This window comes from Candoia aspera, chromosome 1, assembly GCF_035149785.1.
Source record: "Candoia aspera isolate rCanAsp1 chromosome 1, rCanAsp1.hap2, whole genome shotgun sequence".
Classification (NCBI taxonomy): Eukaryota; Metazoa; Chordata; class Lepidosauria; order Squamata; family Boidae; genus Candoia; species Candoia aspera.
Window position 1 is genome coordinate 129,228,138 of NC_086153.1, and position 21,654 is coordinate 129,249,791.

The following is a 21,654-nucleotide window of genomic DNA, read 5'->3' on the forward strand; positions in this document are numbered from 1 at the left end:
TGGCGCTTTTTTGCTATAGTTCTTAATGACGCAACAGCAGAATCTAAAGACCGCCACCTGCTGGATAAGGAGCCAGTCGGCTAGCCCAGCTTCAATCCGCTACCTTCCTGCTGCAGAAGCAGCTCTCCGAGCCGGGCAGAGGATCAAAATACTACTTATCCGCAAGCGGGCCTCCAGCTCCTCCCACCAGCCCGGTACCCCGTCTCCGAAACGGCTTCAGCGCACGGAGCAGCAGCCCAACGCCCCAATCCGACCTCCACCAGCAGCCAGGGATGCTGGCGCCGCGATCTCCCAGCATCCATCTCAGCCAATCAGAGCCGCCCGGGATTCCCTCGGCTGGCCGAGGCGGATGCTGCACCCACGCTGGCCCGGGGCTGGGTTCCGGCGAGCAGCTTTGCAGATGCCTTGGCGCAGAAGCCCGGGGAGGCGGTGACCTTGCGGACGGGGGTTGTGGGTGGCTGGCTCCTGAAGGGAGACTGGAGCAATGGGCAACGTACCGACAGCGCTGAAGCACTGCCTCAGCTACCACCATCTCCTCAAGGAGCAGCTGTGGATCGGCGAAGCTGCCCCGCAGCCTACTGCTCTGCAACAGCCTGGGCAGGTACCAGGGTGCCGCAAGGCCGATCAGGGCAACAGCTGGCGCTCCAGCCCACACTCAGAAGGTGGGGGAGGGAGGAGGCAGGATGGCATCCGGAGCTTCTGGCTATCAGCTGCCAGTCAGGTACAGAGGCCAATCAGAGGGCCCCTGGGAAGGTTGGGATGCCTTTCAGGTGCTGTGGGCTTTTCGGTGTATCCTTGCCTCAGCAGGAGAAAGCCAGGGCCATCTCTGCCAGTCCTCTGCTATTTCCCTCTAAGCCAGTGTTTAAGGTATATTTGGGGATTGCAGTGCTTCATAGGCTGGCTGGGAATACTGGTATCCCCATGGATCTGGGATGGGGGAATTAGTTACAAGCAGCAGTGAGAAAGTGGGCAAGAGATTGATGGTGTGGCTGCTCCATCAACTGGACTGCAGCGTTCAAAGAGGTATATGGGGGCAGGAAGAGGAAGTGCTAGGAAGCGCTGATCTCAGTTTTCTTCCTCTCAGTAGTGCAGAAACCTCATCCTCTTGAACAGGGGTTAGGGAGCCTGAAGGCCTTCAGATGCCTTCAGCTCGCCTTGTCCTTGTCCATGGTGGCAGGTTACTGGGACTTGTAGTTCATCAGTGTTTCCTTCCCAGGAGATTATGAGCCAGCATAAACTCCAACCTATCTCCCTTTAATCAATCACTTATGGTACTTTCTCTCAATTCCCATCATGCCCCAATAAAACAAATGGGCAAAAAGAAGAAACAGGAATTGGCTCCATTGTACTTGCTTAGAAGAATTTGATTTGAGTTTCATTGTAGTGTCTTGCTGTTACGTCCAGAGAGAGAGAGAGAGAGAGCGCGCAAGCGCAGAGCTCCAGGTGTCTTATTCCACTCCTGGTCATTTCTCATCTGCTCACTTGGCAACTTCTGTGCAAGGCATAATGACTGGGGTTTTGGACTCAGCAGGGTTAGTTATCATGGCTGTGTGACCTCTGAGAGAGATGATCATACTAGAGATGTGAACAGTGACTCAGATTGACTCACTTACTGGCACTTCCTTTCTGTTTCTAGATAAAGCACCAATTAAGTCAACTGTACACAAATGGTACCACGTTGCCACCATCAGGACCTAGACAGTAGCTTTTTGCAGCTGCAGCCCCCTCAACTCCACTGATATTTTTGGATGGTTCAGGGAGAGATGGGCCCTAATGAGTCCAGTTCTTACTACTGGGTTGCCAAAAGGGAATACAAACAAGTACTGTAGAGGTTGTAGTGGATTTAGAGAACCAGTACTGCTCATTTTTCCCCATTGTGTGGACTAGCAGAAAGCAAAGTTGGGCCTAGAAATGGTGCTCAGATGTATACATGGAGGTGGGAATCCAAGCTCAGAATCCAACACAAAACAAGAGCTGAAAGATCTGTGAGGTGCCAATCTCTGAGAAAGGCTCAAGTTCTTTACGAATGGTCTCCCAATATTACATATTATTCACGGAGGGTATTCTGTTATTTGCTCTAGAATGGCAGGAATACAAATCAAGGTGAAATTTGATGAGAAGGAAAAGAGAATGTTGAATTTTATTACTTCTTAGACATCGGATATAACAACCCTAGGTCTGGTATCTGTTTTCTAGCAGGCTTTAAAGACCAATACTCTGAAAGATGATAAAATGCAGTGGCTTAATCAAATAGGAGGCCCAGAAAAAGAGATAGACAGTGAAAAATAAAAGAGACTGGTTATGTCACAGCTGAATTTAGAACAAAAATGTTTCTTTGGTATGAATGTTCATTGCTTCTACTGTCTGAGATTTAAAAGTAATTCAGTAGTTATATTTTCATATAGGAATGACATTTCACAGGATAAATATATGATTTATGAAGGTATCATACAATATTGGGTGCTAAAGTAGCAGTTAAATATTTGAATATTATAAAACTGAGTAAATAGAATGTTACTTGAATGTCAGGTGGTGGCCTCAAAATTGAATTAAGTAAATAATAGGTAAACAGACTCCATGCTACTCAGATATAAGGGAATTTGGGATAACCACAGTTCTAATACTAGGAATTCAGTTATTGATATCTCCTGTGCTGGAGGAATTGAATATACCAGAGTAATGCTATTGCTTGAAACCAGTTCATAAAGCATATTTAAATGTGCTTATTCTTTAACGTAAGGACTGTTTTAATTCTCATACAGTGAACACACTGTGTCATCTCTGTCCTGAAGATACACGGAATATAAGCAGTCCTGAAGATATACTATGATCTGTAAGTCTAAGTTAATGTTTTTAAAAATATCAGATTTTTTTCTATGACAAAGAATATGTATATTTTTGTTCTTACCCATGGAAGAAAGCTGGAATAAGTCAAGTGTCAGACAGTAGCCCTTACCTTCATACCTAGTCTCTACTTGTTCAGATTATAACATGAAAAAAAAGCCTGAACATATCAACTAGACCTGTATAGTTCTACTTAGTATGGCAGTTGTTGTTGTTGTTTATTCGTTTAGTCGCTTCCGACTCTTCGTGACTTCATGGACCAGCCCACGCCAGAGCTTCCTGTCGGTTGTCAACATCCCCAGCTCCCCCAGGGACGAGTCCGTCACCTCTAGAATATCATCCATCCACCTTGCCCTTGGTCGGCCCCTCTTCCTTTTGCCTTCCACTCTCCTAGCATCAGCATCTTCTCCAGGGTGTCCTGTCTTCTCATTATGTGGCCAAAGTACTTCAGTTTTGCTTTTAATACCATTCCCTCAAGTGAGCAGTCTGGCTTTATTTCCTGGAGGATGGACTGGTTGGATCTTCTTGCAGTCCAAGGCACTCTCAGAATTTTCCTCCAACACCACAGTTCAAAAGCATCGATCTTCCTTCTCTCAGCCTTCCTTATAGTCCAGCTCTCGCAGCCATATGTTACTACGGGGAACACCATTGCTTTAACTATGCGGACCTTTGTTGTCAGTGTGATGTCTCTGCTCTTAACTATTTTATCGAGATTGGTCATTGCTCTTCTCCCAAGGATTAAGCGTCTTCTGATTTCCTGACTGCAGTCAGCATCTGCAGTAATCTTCGCACCTAGGAATACAAAGTCTTTCACTGCTTCTACATTTTCTCCCTCTATTTGCCAGTTATCAATCAAGCTGGTTGCCATAATCTTGGTTTTTTTGAGGTTTAGCTGCAAACCAGCTTTTGCACTTTCTTCTTTCACCTTCATCATAAGGCTCCTCAGTTCCTCTTCGCTTTCAGCCATCAAAGTGGTATCATCTGCATATCTGAGATTGTTAATGTTTCTTCCAGCAATTTTAACTCCAGCCTTGGATTCCTCAAGGCCAGCTTGTCGCATGATGTGTTCTGCATACAAGTTAAATAGGTAGGGTGAGAGTATACAGCCCTGCCGTACTCCTTTCCCAATCTTAAACCAGTCCGTTGTTCCATGGTCTGTTCTTACTGTTGCTACTTGGTCGTTATACAGATTCTTCAGGAGGCAGACAAGATGACTTGGTATCCCCATACCACTAAGAACTTGCCACAGTTTGTTATGGTCCACACAGTCAAAGGCTTTAGAATAGTCAATAAAACAGAAATAGATGTTTTTCTGAAACTCCCTGGCTTTTTCCATTATCCAGCGGATATTGGCAATTTGGTCTCTAGTTCCTCTGCCTTTTCTAAACCCAGCTTGTACATCTGGCAATTCTCGCTCCATGAACTGCTGAAGTCTACCTTGCAGGATCTTGAGCATTACCTTACTGGCATGTGAAATGAGTGCCACTGTTCGATAGTTTGAACAGTCTTTAGTGTTTCCCTTTTTTGGTATGGGGATATAAGTTGATTTTTTCCAATCTGATGGCCATTCTTGTGTTTTCCAAATTTGCTGGCATATAGCATGCATTAGTATGGCAGAGATCCCTGCAAATGGCATTGTCAAAGTACTACGTTTGAAAGCCGACTGCTTGAATAGACAGAACAAGGTTAAACAAGTCATCCTGGTTACATGCTACTTTCAGAAGTAAAGCTGACATGAGTAAATCCATAATGGACTTCCATGAGGATAGTTTGGTGAAAAAAAATGCTTGGGTATTTGCTAAGCTATGTTGGCTTGACCTAGCAAGGTTTTTCTATTAATTTCAAACCTCGCTTTCTCTTCACTTATTTATTTGTTTGTTTGTTTATTTGATTTCTATAGCCACCCATCCCAGCAAGCGACTCTGAGCAGCTTCCTATGATGAAAGAAAAAAGGAAAACAAAACGAAAGCATTTGTTCATAACTTCCATTGAACCCTGCCATTTGCATCTCATAGAAGTGGATTAGAATGGGGAAACGTTTTTTCTTCTCTTTTCAGAAGGGACGCCCATCCCTGCTGTTCTCAGGTTGATTGTACAGACAGATGCGTAGGGCTGATGGTGTACATTTTTCAAAAGCAAATCTGGGATTGCCACTAAATGCATTATGTACAGTGGCCTGAAGCCAGTTCTTACTGTCTGATTCATTGTCCCCACATAAAATACATGTCCATCATGTTCACTTCTTAAATATTTAGACATGTACTTTTTAAGTGTACCTAAAAATACAGTGTGTGAAAACACCCTTAGAACTCTGAAGGTCTGGTATATGAGGAGGTGAAGAAGAGATAAATCCTGAACAACAGAGGAAAATCTGCTTCCTCTTCTGTACACATTCCTGATGAGTTTCAGTCTTGGAAGACCTTATTATTTTAATTTTCCAAATTAAGTAGTATTTAGATTTGCAAATATCCCTTGGAGTGTTCTGTTATTTCGGAAGTGTTTTGCTCTAATGGATTTTAGAAACCATTATTACTTCTGGCAATCTGTTCATTAGGATAAGATTTCCTGAAAAGTATGGTTTTAATTTTATGTTACTAAGAGTCTTAGAACTTTTGAACTATTTTGTTGCCATATATTTTCCATCATGTTCTCATTCACAGGCTCACTATTTGCTGTCTGTACAATTTGCTTTTACACTGTTTTAAACTTTGGACCATTTCATCTTACATGGAGTTCACATGTTCTTTAGGGTGTACTTCTTGCCTATTTTTCTGTTTGAGATCACTGTCAAGTCTTCTCTAGTTGGAGTTCTACCATTTGTTTCTCTTAATTCTCCACATGCATATCTAGGAAGATTATACAGCACTTGCTTATCACCCTGATTTTTCAGTTGTCCCGGTCCACTTTGGGTTCTCGTTGGACCAGATCCACTATGGCGTTGATTCTGACCCAAGATAAACATAATACTGGCTAAATGTTGTGTAGTGTGGTATGAAACTAGAGAAGAAAAATGTGCAGAAGAAAAAAGTATTTTTTACTATGTACCTGAGATAAATTTGTTTTGTGATTTTAGCTTTGGTATTAACTTAGGCTAAGTTATACCACCTTGGGTATGTATGTGAAAGTTTTTCTCATTGATCAAAATAAAGTATTTTGATTTTACTTATCTAGGAGAATTAATTACCAATGGGTTACTCTCAGCGGGAATTCATATTAAGAAAATGTCTCTCTCCAAACTGTTATCCAAAAAGAGTCTATGTAGGAAACCCACTATACTGGAGATCAACGTGGATGTTTGTGTTACACTCTCAAATAGTAATATATTTTTGTCTACTCACCAGGTAGGAATTGCACTGAAAAAGTCTGCATGGACTCTCCAGCATTAAGGAAACAAAGCCTTTTAAAAAGGCACTTGATAACCCCCCCAAAAAAAGTTAACTTCTTGTAAACTTGGGCATATGGATGTTCTACCCAGTAGACACTGACTGCACAGCTTTGTTTGCTGTTCTGCCTTATCGCAGAACATTGCTACTTCATAAACAGTCTCAATTATTTGAGATATTTATGGCAGCTCCATTGAACTTAAAATAATGAAGCTGGCTTGGACCTGTTTATTTGATTTCTTATAACTGTAGCCTGAACGTCTTTTAAGGCACAGACATGAGCTAGGGAAAAGGCTATAGTTCTGTAAGGCATCTTCAAGTAAGCCTGAGAGAGACCACTACCTGGCATCCTGGAGAGCCAGTGCAATGGGTAAAGGAAATGAACTAGATGGAGTTTTGGCATGGAGTAGGGCACTTTCCTGAACTACACTTGTGGTGGAATATGTGGTTGCTAAGCCATGCTGTGAGGAATGATGAAAGACATTGATTAATTCATTGTCCTTTATAATGTCATTCTTGTCAACTGATGCAGACCTGCCTCAGCGCAGAGCTGAGCCTACTAAGGGCTGATTCACACATGCTGGCTTGTTATTTGTTGATTCACTGGTCAGTGTTGTTTTAAAGAAGTGCTCTTGGGGACGAGTCACCCAGGGTGGCTTTTTTGCCATAGGCAAATGAACTTGCAGTCATTCATACATTTCATAGGGGTAATCATGCAAGTGCAACCTTTCCATAACCATGTGTTGAGGTTAATTCAAGCCAAGACTGATTTGGAATATCAGTCTTGGGAATGGAAATGTCTGTTGCTCTTACGTATTGTGATTATGATGAAACTAAGCTAAAAGAGCCTCTTGTGACATGTAATGCCATAAGCTTTGCTGGGATGGGGGTTCTGGTTACTTATGCAATGGATATGTGCAATCTGCAAGAATACAGGGCTTTCTCCTAGTATTAGATTTTCTGCATTGGCTTATGAGCTGAACAGCAAACAGGGTGGAATTTCCCTAATGTAGAGAAAGCTAAGATGTCTGCTAATGTTTCTAAGTTCCAGGAGAGGGGGAAGTTATTAGCAGTCTTTTCTCTCTCTCTCTTTCTTTGTATGTGTGGTTGATTTGCTTACAGCTGATGTAAATTTAAGAAGGCTGTAATTCCATGATTAAAGGTTAGTAGCATTTTCTATTATAAACCCATGTTTTAATCACTTTATAAGCTAGGGAGAGGAGCAGAAGTTGAATGTTTCGATTAAGATATTTGGCAGAAACGTCTTAAGCCTTTTCTCTTGTTCATATTGTGTGGCATCTGAAGAGGGAGGAGGGTGGGAATCCAATGGTGCTTTCTGTTTGGAAGGAGACATTTTTGAGGAGAGAGGATTTCCTTGGTTTCACATACTGTTTTTTGTTTTTTGCCAACACCTGATAAATGGAAAATGCTCCAGGCTCTTAGCTTTTTATGTAAACCCCTTTCTTGTTGATGAGCCACACAGTTTACCCATAGTGCTCACCACTTCACAGAGCTAATATCTAATTTAATAACCTCTCATTATCTTTAATGATCAAGCATGCATTTTTGTTGGATCAAATTTAGGAAGAAAGGTTAATGTAACAAAGGAACAGTTAATCTTTGTACAGTTTTGTTGCCAGTTTTTTTTTTCCATTAGCTTTTAGTTTTAACTTTAAGGGATTTGGCTGGATAGAATGAATTTTACACTAGGGTTGGCTTCTTGATCTTTTTATGTTTACATTTTAAATCTTGTATGCCCTTTTGAGTTTTTTAAGCAAAATAAGATAAATGTATGCTATAAATATAATTAAGAGTTTAAAAGTAATCTAGTGTTTCAGGCATCATTAAATAACTTTTTTTTATGCCTTCAGGTCAGTGTTGACTCCTGGCAATGGTGTGGGCAAGACCATGAAGTTTTTTTGGCAAGATTTTTAAAAGTGTTTTGCCCTTGCCTTCTTTCTAGGGCTGAGAGAGAATGACTGGCCCAAGGTAACCCAGCTGGCTTTGTTTCTAAGGCAGAACTAGAACTCACAATTGTTTTGTTTCTAGCCTGGGGCCTTAACTACTACACCAAACTGTCTCTTGCTACTCTATAGAGTGATCTCCATTTTCTCTAAATGCTAATAAATGCTGGAGCAGTACAAGAGAATTTAGTTTCCTTTGGAGGAAAGAGTGCTGGGGATTTATGGTATCTTTCTAGTATTTTTTATTTGCAAATAGACAAGCAGAACGGAAGTAGAAGCAAGACCTTTTATAGGCTGTGAGAAGACTGTGTGCAAAATGATCTTTTGAATATCCCTTCCTCACATATTTTTTCTCGGTGCATTCTATGGTAATATATGTTTCTCCATTGCTTTCTGACCATTGAAGTTAATGGTCCAGTAAACAGAAATGTGTTGACAAATGCAAACTACTGAAATAATTCTTGGGAATTGATTAATTCTTGATTAATTTTACAGAATGAGAACTATTGATTTGACTATTTCAAATATTGAACTAAGGATCATTTTCAAGGAGACCTGAAAAGCCATTCTTACAGCAGGTGGCAATGCTACTAAATTTGACTCAGGCCCCCAGAGAGAGGATTTTAATTCCAAAGTATTGTTTGTTTGTGTTTCAATAATTGTAGGGATGGCCACATCATGTCTGACCCCTTTTGCTTTTCTCTTCTTAACTGTCCATTTTAACCTCAAAATTGGCTCCAGTCGGTTTCTTGGCTGGCTGAAGAATAGTGTCTTTTCATGGATATTCTGTTCCAGCTTTTATTGATTAAATGTCCCTTAGATAGCACTCCCAGACTTATCTAAGGTCTTGATTGACCTGTAACTTCAATTTAGACCTTATCTTTTATTGTCTCATATGATCTGTCATCTTTCTGTGATGGTTGACTGATTCTCTGTTGATCATGCACTGTTATAGTAAAGATCAACATGGTAACCCTTTTTTCCACTTCAAATTGCCCTATCCCACATTGCCAGTTCATGGAAGTTAAATTGTAGGGTTAAATTAAAATAGGAAGTCTGAATCAGTGTGCAAATCAGAGGTTGCAACTTAAGGCTCCTAGAGGATCTTCAGATTAAGCTGCTTGTAATGCTTAATAAAACCACTGACTGCCAGAGACATAATTGTTAGGAGTGGAAGTTTGCTAAAATAAGAAACAAAAAGCTTCACATGTTAACATCTCTGACATTCAAATCACCCAGAAATACCCTCCCCCTCTTTTGACTGTTTGTCTTGTAATGTTACTGTGCATTACTGAACATCTCCCCTGCAGGCTTAAAAATAAATAAATTAAAAATCAAGTGTGATCCCTTGCTGGAAAACAATTATCCACTCTGGTGTAAATGGTTCACCTGTACCAATAAATAGAACTGTAACACATTAGTTAATTGAAGGTTGATTTTTTTTTCTGAATTCCTTTCTAATTTCCTGTCTTGGGCTAAGCATTGTACTATCACTTGCATTTTGTGTTGTAGTAAAACAATTTTTAAAATGCACCTTAGGCTGCCTGGGAATTTTGAGAATTATAAATTGGGAATTTTCAACACATTTGGAAGATACTTCATTTGGGAAGGCGCTTTACCACAATATTACCAGACCTATAGCACTTCCAGTGCTGGGACTTACTTCAAATGGCTGCTACTATAACTATGCTGATTACCCTGAAATGGATAGAAAACTCTGAAAGAAGCGCTCCACATAAGCCTATCTTTACCAAGTGGAACATCAGGGATTTATCACACAGTCAAGGTACACATTATATTAAACATGTAGGATCATTCTGCTCTTCTTTTATTCAAAAGTAAGTGCGAGAGGCCGAATCCATTTCATGATCACAGTATATGGGGAGGTTTAATCCTTCCTATCCTAGATTTTAGCTATCTTTCCTGTATAACTTTTGCTGTGAGGAGGAAAATAACCCATTTTTACTACTATGAAGTTTGGTCTAGCGTGGGAGAAAAAAGAAGTATTATTACCTAAATGGCAGTGAGAAGCAGCCAAGCCATGTGATAGCCATGTGATAGCCATGTGTGGGTATTTGAAACATCGCATTAAGATTTTCCACAAAAGATAACTTGTAATACAATATACAACAATATGGCAGTGGTCTTTACTTGCACAAGCATGCTTGTGTGAGCGTGCTGTCAAATCGCCTGTGATCATTCACAGATTTGACTCATGATGGAAAATTATGATGATAAAAGTGTTATACACATTTTGAATACATTCTGAGTAGGCATGAGATGTTTGCCCTATTTCTCACAGATACATTTGTACCACAAACGTGACATTTGCCTTGTAAGATCAAATATCTGATGATCTTGCAAAACCGCAAAAACACACCCTCTGCAAGGAGGTCTTGCATTAATAATAATAAAGTGCTTGCTAGATTGGAGGGGGTTGTGTGCCAAAGGAGAGCTTTGGCTTTCCATTGAATGGGCTTATATACTCAGCAAGTGTGGTCCCACCCTGGTCCAATAAAAGTTTTGTAGGCCAGATGGTACATGCAATCAGATATTTCCAGTGTTCTATTTCTTTTTACACTGTTATCACAAATGAAGGGTAAATAGGAGAAGGAAGGCGTACTAGTCATGTTCCCCACCTTGAATTATTTATGAAAATAATAAAGGCAGGATAAAAAAATCTAAAAACCAAAAATCAATTGGATTTCTCCCACCACTGTGCTTTTGCAATCATTACAGAGGATCACTGCATAGGACTTAATTTAATGTGTAGCCATTTGTGGCAGTGACAAGGCTACAAAAGTACCACAATACAATGCTCTCTTGCCTTCAATTTCTAGAGGCAAAATTGGAAGTCCCAGCAATTTGTGCAGTGTTAAAAGAAGTTGAATCTGGATGAGAAAGGCATTTTGTAGTTGGCTGGGCATGTTTTGATTCTAGGTAGTGTGTGTACCCTCCATCAGAAATTAGCTCTTGATTTTTACCTTGTCAGGGTACAAATACTTCAGTACTGTATAAATGTATCACTGATTCCCTGGGACTTGGTGAAGTGGAGGTCATGGCTGTAAAAAGCATGGTCTTTAGCTAGAGTGTTTCCCATAAAGTGATTTGCATATTAAGGCAAGGACTTAAACTGAACACTTCGTTGTGTTTATCATTACAATCTGACTGTTCCCCGTCTTAGAACTATAGCAAGCCAGTAACTCTGTATTTCACTTACTGGCTTTGTGTCCTGAAATATGTTTGACTAAGCAACATAATCATACACTCTTGTGATTGGCAGATTTTGATTATATTTATATATTGAATAGTTAGATCTTAACTTAGCCATAACTGGATTATGTCTACTGAAGGGATGAGCAAGCATTCCCTGGGATACCTGAGCATTTATTTGTTTTGTCAGTGCGTGAGACTCTTTTTTAATGCCAAGCTACTAATTGCTGCCAGCACAATTTCATGCTGATTTTTGGTGGGAAGTGAAAGAATATGTGTATCAAACCACCGTCAGATTTTTATACCAATTAATGACAAAAATGTTGCTGCCAAATCTATAAAACATGAAAAACTGTTCCTAAAATTCTAGCTTTACCCCATTCAGTGATATCATCAGGTCACTACCATATCTCTGTGGTGCATATATATGTGTATGCACACATATACATATGTATATAAAGGACGGATCTGATCTAATGCCTTCATTGGCAACTAATTTTGCTGGAGTTTTGTTTAGGAAAGAATTGGTAAGAATGAATGGCAAAAACCTTATTTCCAAAATATCTTCCAGGAAGACTACATTTCCATAACCATATTTCATCTTTACTCTCCTTTGATCACAGGATTAGTAACTAGAATGCAGATTTGATGTAAATGTTGTTAGTTGCTGATATAAATTATTCCCAAACTAGATGAAAATCAGTTTCTTGAAAATGTAAACTTTATGTTGGGAGGAAGAGGCTGTGATCCAGTTGATCCTATTACTATTTTCTTACACGATCACAGTCAGGCTTCAGTGTTTCTTGGAAAAGGTTATCGTGTTTTGGAATCCTGGCTGTTTGATCCTAATCTGCAAGGAAACATTCTTGTATTTCTGTGATGATGGAAAGACATTCTGGAGAGAGTCTTTAAGATAATTTTCATTGTTACTACTTTTACATTCCTGAACTCGTTTCTAGTATGAAAACAAGCTGCAGGCAAAGCCCCAAGGAGGGAGCCTTAGCATAGAGTAAACTGTGATCTTTTATGTGTTAACAAATCTTTCGTATTATGTTTCAGGAATTGCTTACAAGTGGATTTCCTGAGTTTGTTAAAATAGTGGAAGTTGGTCCAAGAGATGGATTACAGAATGAAAAGGTACATTAACAATGAGGATAGTGAGTCTTTGAGGAAGACAATGTTGTATTAATTAAGCCCAGATAATTGATCATGCTGTTAAAATTTACAACAATATATGAAAGGTACCAGAGTCTACATTTCTGACAGATATTCCTGTACTGTGAAGCTAGACTTTTGCCAGATTTCTATCTGACAGAAAAAAACCTCCTCTCTATTGTGAATTTTTAAATTTAGGTTTAATTAATAAATAAACTTCTTGATGTAAACATTTGTTTCTTTTTTCAGTACTTAGTAATAACCTAGCTGTTGCAATAATATTGTTTTCAAGGGCTTTCCTCTTTAAAAATATCAACAAAACATGACCATCTATACAAAAAAGAAAAAAAAATAGACTTTTCATCTAACTGAAATGGTTAATTTTTTTTTTAATAGAATCAGTGTGAAATCAATCAGTAGTACAACAATGAAATATACAATAGAAACTTTATATTAAAGAAAAGGACTCTGGCACATTACTTTAATTGAGGGAAGCTCACAAAACTTGTAGCTTCTTTACAAGCATCAAACCATATGGAAGCCATTTCCCTTTGGTGACATCCCATGTGGCTTCAGCGTGTGTGTTTCTCACTTAGCTGATGCCCATCCTATGGGTTTTCCCCATTTAATAATTAATTTGTAGGAAAAATGTTCCCCATCAAGTGAGAAAGACTTGTGCAACTGTCTCCTTGCTTGTGATTCTGATTTTTCTCTCCTTCTCTTCTTCACCCTCCAGACATATTATGTGGAATATTGCCATGTAGAAGCATGTGCCTTACAGCTCAGGCAACTTTTACATATGAAAGGATAGCCTTAGGATGGAAGCTACCCCAACAAGTGGTACAAATGTGACAAAAGTCATAGGGCAGTGAGGGGTGTTTTGCCTAACTAAGTGGAAGCACTTAGTCAACCTGAGCTGATCTTGAAAAGCTAAGCAGGGTTGGACCTGGTTGGCACTTGGATGGGAGACTCTAGAGCTGTCGGCTGGACTAGGAAATTGAAAAACATCCTAGAAGAAGGCAATACAAACTGCTTCTGTTCTGTTGCCAAGAATCTTGCATGTGCCCAAGAAGTTACCAGTAGTTGAATCTGAATAGAAAATGATGTCATAGAGTGTTTCCGTGATATTACCACAAGTACAGGCAGATAAAACCAATGCATATGCTTGGAGTGTCACTATATTAGCGTTAGGCTCTCCTGCATAAGTAGAACTTACATAAACTATGGAGCAGACACTGCTGACGGAAGAGATGCTTTTTCTTCCATAGCCGCTCCATATAAGATTCCCGGAATATACTGTATTTGATGAGGCAGGAAGAGGGAAGCTGCTTAGCAAAGGATGGAAGGTTAAAGGCCAGTTGTAGAAGGAGAGGTCCATATTTCCATGATAATGGAAATAGTCACAGCAGCTTTCTGACTTCTGTCTTACAGTATGACTAAATGATTTTCTCATGTTTCTTCTATCATTAATTTATTACGTTTCCATCCCTGTCTTTCTCTTAGTCTCAGAGGCTTTAGGTTGTAAGCGCTTGGGGACAGAGCCTTATTTCCTGCTTTGATCTGGCTGGTACAATGCCAGTTATTGTAATAGTCAGGAAAATATGTTTTGTATTCACAAACACATGCTATCCGTGGTCTTTATTCCATCTGATTGTGTCACTTGTATTAAACAGATATTGCAGACTCCAGGGAACAGCCAACAGTAGTGCGTACTATAACTTATTTCCTGTGTATGTGTGTTAGTTTCTCTTTGCCTAAGAAAAGAGCATCTGGCCCCAATATCTTAAAGCCTTATTGATGACTTTTACATTGTATTTGACTGCATTATAGTTTTATGTATGGATCTAAAATGTTTTTAACACATGGCCCTGTACAGAAATGATGTTTCCTCATATTCACAGGCTATACTTCCTACAGATGTGAAAATTGAGTTAATCAACCGACTTTCCGAAACGGGCTTGTCCGTCATAGAAGTGACAAGTTTTGTTTCTTCAAAATGGGTACCTCAGGTAGGTAAAAGATATGATGGTCCCAAGCATTAGCCAGCGTTCCCAGTGTTCTTACATTATGTAGTTCCTCCACAGAGTGAATCTCTTTCTGAGCCATTGGTTCCCTATCTAGCTTTCTTTTACCGCTTCTCACCTCCCACCTGTCTCGTTTTTCTATACTTACTGGAATTGATTTGCACATTATGCTAAGTCATGGTTTGTTTAATTATGACCTATTGAATTAACAACAGTGGATTGAGTTCATGCATACTACAGAGTCACAAACTGTGGTTTATAAACTACAGTTTCTGGGTTCACACAGCATGTTGTGTCAAAGCCAGCAATTCTACCAATCCATACCTCTATTCATTTCTTCACAATGTAAGGCTGTAATTTTGTACACACTTAGTGTGGGAATAAATGCCATTGATAGTGGGGTTTACTTCTGAATGGATTGTATATAACACTGAAATTCTGAAAACTGTTTAAGTAGAAACCCTGGCATTATTACTGTTGTTTTAAAATCTAGCATTCTACCGCTTGTAAATCTGGTAGTATAATTTATCAATAATAAGGAAGCACAATTGCATTTTAAAATATGGCCTAATGCTTTGAAATTTACCTTTTATATTAAATGATATATTTATTTTTATTTATTGTATGGCACTTTCACATTGCAGTTCAATAGAATTAAAAACACAGGAGATAAAATACAAGATATAAAATATAGAATATAAAATTATAGACATATGTCTAGATTACAAATATAATTTTTTGCTTCATTTGTCACAGCCAGGAAATCACCGAAATCTCTGTTATAGGCTCTGTTTTGGCACTCTGTCACTATATGCTGGATAGTTTGTTTTTCAGCCCCACAGTCACAATTTGGTGATGTCATTTTGCCACACTTACAAAGGACATCAGCACATCTAGCATATTAAATGATAGCTTGGTTGTAATGGAAAAATATTTGTGCAGATGAAATTTTTCTGCCCCTAGGCAAACTCTAATGCAAATAATGAACTATTTTACGAAGTAATATTCAGAACGCCACAGTTTTCTTTTCAGGCTATTTCCTACATTGAATCAGTTTTAGCAGTTTGATTAAGTATCAGTAATGTTAATTATGTGAAACAGAAATATCCCTGGTGTCATGTAGTGAAGAACCTAATTTAGAAGGAAATATTACGCCACAGAGAGATCCTGTGTAAATTTCCTCCCTCCGTTTTGCACAAAATTAATGAGTACAATACATAATGTTTTTTAACAAAAGAATACACCCACGCAGCCTTTAAAATGGTTAGGGTTACATCTCTTAATCTATAATATCAGAATGGAATGAATTGGGATTATTTATTTACTTTTTAGAGAACCTAAATGTGAAAACAGAAAAAAGAAATGAATAATGAGTAAGTTAACTCATCTTGAAATTAGCCTTACTTTAAATTAAAAGACCTCCATGAATCATCAGCACCCAATATTCAGGGTTAAACGCTATTTTAAGAGAGTTGCTTTGTTACACAATGATGAGGCTGGGTTCATGCATAATACTGACCCATGAATCAGAGTTTGCAAGCGACGGTGACTTGACTCATAGAACTCATTAAGCCAAAATAAATGACAGAATGGTTTAGTGTGATGCATAAACCTAGCAGAAGCTGAAATCCTGTTAGGAAGTGTCATGCGCTGCCTACCGCTGAGTGAAACACAGACACTGATTCAGGGAAGAGCAGGTTCAGGTTTATTTCAGCGTAGTGCTAAACGAGAAAAAAGCTGAGAGTGAAGGGAGCGCGCCGGTGCGGGGTTTAAATAGCCCGTGCCGGTCAGCGCCCCCCCCACTTTGGGTTGTGTCATCCCCCCTTTGTCCTGCATGCTTCCGTGCCGGTAGGTGAAGGGTCGCAGGGCCCCTGCTGGTGCCCCGGGCTTCGCCCATAATCGGTTTCTTTCTTATGCCGGTGATTGCTGTCAGCTGGGCGATCTCCGTTGCGCTTTGCTGACAGCTTCAGGTGTGCCTCGTGATCCGCCCTGTCTTTGTCTTTCCTTCTTCCTCTTTTGTGTCTTGATGGCTGGGTCATCCGGCCGGGGTCATTCCCTTCTCCTCGGGGTCTGTGTCTGTGGTTGTGCGTGCTTTGCTTATCTTAAATCCCTTCCTCTGCTTCCTAGGTATTGTCATGTGTGCCGTTGTGCTGATGCCTTCAGCTCAACGGCACTCATGACAGGAAGCAAAATAGGCAAGAGAAGTTCTGGGTCAAGGATTATGCCATCTGGGAAGCTCAAGACCTTTAGCTATAATGCTTGACCATTCTGCATACTTCAGAAAAATAAAATTCTTATTTGCAATCCTGTTTTGGAAGCAGCTCTTAACTCATAGTATTCCCAGTGAGTTATCATAGATAACTGATTTAAGAAGTTTTTTCAGTAATCAGGAATATAAAGTGAAAAGGTGATTTTTTTGGGGCGGGGTAGCTTAGGCACATTAGTTATTCATAATCCAGATAGGTATATTTATTAGAGAAGTCAAATTACATCTGAGTCATAATTTCTATGAAAGGTACTACTATTTCTGGATATACTGTATATGATAATGGAAAGGGAGCAAAAATTAATCTTTGCAAAAGATATTCCCATTTGGTTTTGCCCTTCTAATATTAGATGATGCCTAGTTCATCTTGTAGCCAGCATCTTGCAGTATTTTTCCTGTTGATTTTGGAAAGGTTAAAGAAAAGGGTACTGCATTGCAACATTCTGTGCTTGTTTTGTTGGAAGGCAGAATCATAGGATAACTGCCCATGGATGTTTATTGCAACTATAGAAAACTACTTTAAAATCCTCCTTGTGTTGGGATCATTGTTGGTGGACAATAGAATGTGAACAGGATTTGCACATCACCACCACAGTATAGTGACATTCAAACAGCTTCAGGTGGCACATCTGGTTGTGGGTTGGAAGTTAATCCAAATGGGATTTTCATGTGATCTTATAAATTGATCTTAAAGAAAAAATGAGCCATTACTTCATGGAATGGCTCTCTTTAATTTAGGGCCAAATTATACATTATAACAGGGTAGGATAGTCTGAATTAAAATGTCTCTTTAATGTTTTTTCCAGACAATAACTAAAGAGGAAAAAGGGGTATATGTGAGTTTTTCTTGCATGTTTTTGTCCAGATGAAGATTGTCCTCTTCCAAGGCTGCTGTTTGATAAGAAACACATATGTACAGGCATTTTATTGGATTGAGACTTGAGTCTTCAGAAATGGAATAAAGTATTATGTTTGTGGAAGATAAAATGGCCACTGAAAGAATGGAAAAGATCTTATTTTTCCTGTTCTGACCTGAAGCTTCCCGTACTAGTACTCCATGCTGCTTTGTGTGTATATCGTGGGGGAGAGAGGAGATTCTCCTGTCCTTTATATGAAAACAGGGTCACAGGGAAATCAGTGGACATATTTCTCTCTGCATTGCCTCCAACAGAAACATCCCACTGGTATAACATCTGTTGCAGGAAGTTTGGATCTCATACTTTATGGGATTTTCCCATCTAGAAGGCGAATAGCAGCCTCAGAAATGAGACATGAATTTCATTGGGAAAATGACTTGATGAAAAGTTAACTGCTACTGGCAGCCTGAATTCACAAAGCAGATCACTCCCTCCCTCCTGCAGCTTCCGTAATAAAAATAGGGTGAAATCTCATTCTAAAATGGAAGAGAGAGATTCTGACTGCATGTCAGAGAAAAGCTTGATACCAGTAAGAATGGTTGGACGGTGAAGCCGTTTATCAAGAAGGGTGATGCCCCCCCCTTCATTTGATATGTCCAAACAAACAGCCTTTGGCCTGGATTCCTTTTCTTGGATTTCTGCACTGAACAGGTTTGGACTCAATGGTCTAAAACTATGATTCAGTGACATAAATGGTTCTGTTCGTTGAGTTTTATCTCTGTTCATTTGCAATTATAATTTATATTATTATCTGTCCAAATTCATTTGCAATAGTAATGTATACATCTTAGCAATAACATGCTCATCATTAGTACGTAAATCTACTTTGAACTGGGTTTTTCCATTCACAAAATCAAAAATCTTATCCAAATTAAATCATTCTGTCAATTGTGCATGAGTAAACCAGTGACAAGTATAACCCTCCATTTCCAATTCTTCTCTTGTTTTTATCTTAGGTTCTCCTTCAACAAAGGTTAGTAACTTAGCATAGGTCAACCATATTGGTTTCACACTCATCTCTCCTAAAAAAAAGCTTCTTGGGGTGATAACCATAAATATCCAAGGCAACCATAAGCTACTCTTTTCATTCCCTTACTTTTTAAAAATGTGTTCTTAATTTCTTTTTTTTTCCCCTGTGAGGCTCTGTGAGCAGCAAATTTGGCCTAAGTTGGTCATATACGAGGGGTGGAAAACAATCCCTTTTTATTTCCATTTCAATGCTGAATGTATTATATAACAGCTTGATACTAAGGCCATGTTACTTGCAGATGAAGCATGATCTTGACTCTGTCCCCTTAGCATTGTCTTGTCTTAAATCATAAAACTATAGCCAGTTACTTTTCCATTTTTTCTTTCTTAAAGGTATTTTTGAATTTTTACCATTTCTTTACAAATGTTTTCTTTGGCAGTGATTTTTTTTTTAGTTAAAGAGAGCCAGAATAAGTAAAAGTTCTGCAGTAGCAATGTGCCATGTAAAACAGGATCCCACACCTATAATTGAAATTGCCAGGAATGATAAACGGGTGCCACTGGAACGCATATGGTTTAAGTATCCTATTGCATTTTGTACATTGATTGCAGAAACATTAATGTGCATGTTAAAATAAGACTCTACTTCCAAGAAAAAATATCAGGGAGAAAAAATTCTTGTATAAAATTTATTTAAACTATTAAGTTTCATGGTGCTTGAATTGCATTTTCTATTTAGCCTTTTAACTGTATTTTCAGGTATCTCACAATATTCAAAAGCACATATGTCACATTGCTTTAGCATTTCATTAAGTAGAGTATATTTCATTTTAAAGATCTGCCTTATTCTAGGTGGTATGAAGGACATTCTTCATTTAATTAAGGGATTAAAGGTTTGTTATGATTGCACAAATAGCTTGTCTTTCCTTTGGAACCTTAAGATGGTAAACATAAGAGTCTCACTTCCTTTTACCTTCACAGCAAAAATCTGGTGATTTATTTGGGCTGAGAGTAAGTCCAAGGGCACCCAAGCAGCTTCACGCTGAATGGGGACTCAAGCCTGCCCTTCCCAAATCTCCTTTCAACATCTTTTCAACAAAGTTACTTGAAAATTGTATCGTACTGAAAGAGATACCCCTACACCTACCAGTATGTAACAACCATGCAGTAGAGAGATAACAAGAACAAATGATAGTTATACTGACTCCCTTTTATATACAGGTAGTCCTTGCTTACTGCCTCATTTAACGACCGTTCAAAGTTACAAGTTTTAAAAAAATAGCTTTACGACCAATCCTTGCATTTACAACTGTTGCAGTGTCCCACTGTCACATGATCACAATTCAGGTGCTTTGCAAACAGCATGCATTTACGAACTTGCAGTATCCCATGGTCATGTGATCGCCATTTGTGTGCTTTACAACTGCTTGCAACAAACAGAGTTAATAGATAAGGTGGAAGTAAAATTGTAAGTCATGGTCATGTGATGTTTTGCTTAACGACTGCAGTGAGTCACTTAACAACCAAAAGGGATGTGCAGTCGTAATCCTGTCTCAGTCACATGATGTTTCATGTAGCGACCATGGTGCTTAGCAATGTAGTTGCTGGTCCCAATTGTGGGCGCTAAGTGAGGACTACCTGTAATCTTATATACTGAGTAGGTCTTCTGGGTATATGTGTATTTATATGAAAAATCTATATGCCACTCCTTAAAACAAAAGTGTTTACCTTTGTGGAAAAATAGTGTGAGAGTCACATTATGATTTTAAATATCATAACATAGTTTCTAGACTATGAAATAAATTAAGGTATACTGTATATTGTATGGACTTGTGGAATCCACAATCAGTTACATTTTTTTCACTAGTGTGTCAATAGGATGTGCATTGGTCTGTGAGCCTCTCTACCTACCTGCCTGCTTACTTTTACATAAATTATACAAAGGTTTCTGGATCATTTTTAAGTAGTAGAATTGGAAGTAAGAGATAATTTCTGACTATTGATAGCCAGGGCGAGTTCAATTTCATCATAAAGCATCAGTTAGCTTTCTTGCACCTATGTATTAATTGCTGACAGAAGTGAGAAACTTATGTTGTATGTATCATATTTCTGGTTCACATTTAATGATTTTCAAATGAAAAAAGAAGAGATAATTAAATATGCTATTTTCTCCAAATATGCTTTTACTTTTGTGCTCAGAGAATTGTAGGGGCAAATCCCTTACACAGAGGAAGATTCAAAAAACTGTTTATGTAAGGATCACTTTTAGTTCTGTGTTACTTTCTGGAAAGTTGAACCTGGCATACATTTTCAGTTTTATCTTGCTTATCTGGTTTGTATATGTGTGTTGTGTTATTTGTGTACCTTTATTAATACCATGAGATAGGCATTAGTTATTATAATATGACATTGTGAAATGAAATTAATTTTTTTTTAAGATGGCAGATCACACAGAAGTAATGAAAGGAATAAGACGATATCCTGGAGTCCGTTATCCAGTCCTTACTCCTAATCTTCAAGGTTTCCATTCTGCTGTATGTATATGTATATACAGAATGAAGATAACATGATGCTTAAGATATAGAACGCTCCAGACTGGGGAGATACAAATTTAGTCTATCTTCAGCCACAGAAGCTTACTAGGAGAATTTGGGTCAGTCACCTTCTTTGAGACCCAGGATAAAGTCAGGATAACAGTTAACAAATAAACTAGTGTTTTTAGCTATGCTAAATATAAAAAGAACATTAATTTTGACACAGATTAGAAAAAAATAAATCCTTCCAAAGCATTCAGAGAATTGTATAGTTAGAAATACCAAATCCCAGAAAGCTTCTATTCTTGAAGTTAAATCCAAAATACGTTAATCAGGATTTAGACTCCTTGAAATGTACGACTTATGCCAAATTTAGGGCTTATCC

The 21,654-nt window shown here is 38.7% G+C and overlaps 1 protein-coding gene across 3 annotated transcripts in view; it reads left to right on the top strand.

Annotated features, from left to right (window-relative positions):
• The first annotated feature begins 346 nt into the window (after positions 1-346).
• The window catches only part of HMGCLL1 (3-hydroxy-3-methylglutaryl-CoA lyase like 1), a 59,520-nt gene continuing 38,212 nt past the window's right edge, over positions 347-21,654 (top strand). The window contains exons 1-4 of one of the 3 annotated variants that reach the window (XM_063313513.1): positions 347-601; positions 12,464-12,541; positions 14,461-14,568; positions 21,174-21,269. In XM_063313513.1, the coding sequence (XP_063169583.1) occupies positions 485-601; positions 12,464-12,541; positions 14,461-14,568; positions 21,174-21,269 (399 nt within the window). In that variant the 5' untranslated portion in view covers positions 347-484. The remainder of the gene's footprint in view (positions 602-12,463; positions 12,542-14,460; positions 14,569-21,173; positions 21,270-21,654) is intronic. The other 2 variants (XM_063313504.1, XM_063313523.1) reach the window with 2 other exon arrangements.